The 2406-nt window shown below is 63.2% G+C and overlaps 1 protein-coding gene across 1 annotated transcript; it reads left to right on the top strand.

Moving 5' to 3' along the window:
- Positions 1 to 429: 429 nt before the first annotated feature.
- LOC136781334 (uncharacterized PE-PGRS family protein PE_PGRS20-like) lies at positions 430 to 1727 on the top strand. Its single transcript, XM_066740186.1, has 3 exons — positions 430 to 850; positions 1040 to 1520; positions 1625 to 1727. The coding sequence occupies exons 1-3, from the start codon at positions 430 to 432 to the stop codon at positions 1725 to 1727; spliced, it is 1005 nt and encodes a 334-aa protein (XP_066596283.1).
- Positions 1728 to 2406: the final 679 nt, after the last annotated feature.

Below are 2406 nucleotides of genomic sequence, written 5' to 3'. Positions count from 1 at the left end.
ATTCGCGAACTAGAATCTATTTATGGATGGGACAGGCGCTAATTTCCGGAATTTATTGCGACGGACGGTACGAGAATTCTAGCCTCCGGAGGAGATTACTAAGCCGTGGGTCGATGCTTCTTTTCCCGGGCGGCCTTCGAGGCCGATCATACACGATACCTCCCGCTATAAGTGCCTTATTGTCCTCATCCTCATCTGGAATTTACTAAAGATCATGGTTCTAACGCCGGTGGCGTAATCTGGGCCGATTGGCGGGGTCGGCGGGGAGGGCCTGGGTTTGGGGCAGACGGGGTAGACGTGGCAGGGAGGGCGAGGACGTTACGGGGCGATCGCGGCAACTAGGGGCAGCGGGGAATAACGGGGAGTGCAGGGGGACAGACACAGATAGGACAGACAACACTTAAGGTGGGGGGGCTAGCGGGGACAACAATGAGGGCAGGTGTGGGTGGACACCTCCTCCCAGCCACACCGGTGGCAGAAGAGGATGCGGTTGGGGAGCGGGCACTCTTGGAAGGTATGCCCGCTTCCCCCGCAAGCCCAACACCCCGGCTGATGTGGCCGGCGGGAAGGGGTGCGTCCAGCCACCACGCTGCTATAGGACGGGGAGGGACGGGGAGCGGGAGCGGGAAGGGAATGGACGGGAGGGGATCGGGGGGAAGGATAGTTGGTGGAGGAGGATGGGACGGCTTGAAGGGACAGGAGGGGAGTCATGGGACCACGGGGAGGGCTTGGCTGGGACAGTGGGGAAGGAACGTGGATGTTAAGGGAAATGAGGGGAGGGATCAGGGAAGGGACAGGGACAAGGCGGCGAGGGGAGGCTCGGAGAGGCATGGGAGGACGGACGGGGGCGGTAGACGGAAGGAATAGGGGACTGGGAGACATGGAGGCAGCGGGCGGGCGGAGGAGAGAACCCGTGGGGACGGGAGGAGAAAGGGGGGTCGAGGGACGGAACGGGGGAATGGGCGGACGGGAAGACGGGAGGCCCGCATGACGGGGAAGAGAGGATGGGATATGACGGGGTGACGGGGGCAATTCGGAGAACAGGGCACGGCGGGAGGGACGGTGGAAACTGGTGGAGGGTGTAGGGGGAGGGGGATCCAGGGAGGCGACGGGGGCAATCGGGGCGGCAGGAGCGACGAGGTCGGCGGCCCCCAATTCCAGATGTCGGGGTCGGCGCGGAGGGGCCAGCGCCCCCGGGGATTTTTCAATCTTCCGGACTGCAGTCCGGGCCTCCCTCCATTCCTCCGCGGTGGGGCGCCGGTAACTCCGCGGCTTAGCCGCCTCCCGCATCGACTGGTGGAGCTTCCGGCGAAGCTCCTCCGTGATCGGCGGGAGGGGCTGGAGACCGCCGGCCTCGACACCGGAGTCCGCGGGGGGGCTGAAAATATCGGGGGTGGGCTCGAAGGGGGCGTAGGGGCTAAAGGGGGTCGGGGGCGATGCGGTCGGGGACTTGGGTGGGCTCCCGGGCGGAGCGCGACCCTCCCGGCCCAGCATCCTCCTGGGTCCAGCTCGTTGGTGCGGTAACATCCTGAAACGGGGCAAAAGACAAGTTAGTATTAGTTTCCTCCGGGGGGGGGGGGTGATAGACGGGGCAGGTCGTTCGTGGCTGGGGGCATCGTGGCAGGGCGATCAGGGGTGCGTTCAGTACGGGTTCATCGGGGTTTACCGGGCGGCGGGGCGGTTACGGTAGTTCTAGTGGTACGAGCGACAATACTAGAAGAGAATAATTGCTGCTGCCAGTTGGATGATCATCGACGTTTCGGACCAGCCTGGGTGAGTCGGAGTCGGGGGTTTCTTAAGGATGGCTGGGAAGGGACTCGGGGTCGTAAATGAATCGGTGATCGGGGAGGAATAGGAGGTAGCGGGGGAGAAGATCGGGGCGGTATAGGCGGGGGACTTCGCGGCGGTATGGGGGGAGGACGTTGAGGCGGCTCGGGCACCGGCGAGGGCTCCCTACTGGAGCGCAGTCCTGCCGGTCTCGTTCTTTTCCTGCGCTGAATCTTCGGTCCGGTGGTTGGTACTGGGGGAGAGACGGAGGTGGGCGATTCGGTCGGGGGGGGGGGGGGGTGAGTCGGGGGAAGCTGCGTGGTAAGGCTTCAAATCCTTGACATGGACTCGCGGTACTAGAGTACCATCTTCACCCTTAAGTTGGTACACGGCGGGGGATAGGACTGTCTCCACGGTATAGGGACCGATAAATTTAGGGGCGAGTTTGGAGGTGAAACCCTGGGCGCCGGACGAGAGTACATAGTACTTCCGCAATACTTGGTCGCCCACCTGGAATGTGACGTCCCGTCGTCCTTCGTTGTATCGGGCAGCTTGGCGTAGAGTGGCCTCACCGAGGTTTTTCTTGACCAAGTCCCGCAAGTGTCCTAAATTACGCACTCTGTCGGCCCAGGTTACCGT

The sequence above is a fragment of the Prorops nasuta genome, unplaced genomic scaffold (genome assembly GCF_024137725.1).
Source record: "Prorops nasuta isolate Cenicafe-Biocafe unplaced genomic scaffold, Cenicafe_Pnas_1.2 PNAS00022, whole genome shotgun sequence".
NCBI lineage: Eukaryota > Metazoa > Arthropoda > Insecta > Hymenoptera > Bethylidae > Prorops > Prorops nasuta.
The sequence above is the reverse complement of the archived record's forward strand: the minus strand, read 5'-3'. Positions and strand labels throughout refer to the sequence as shown.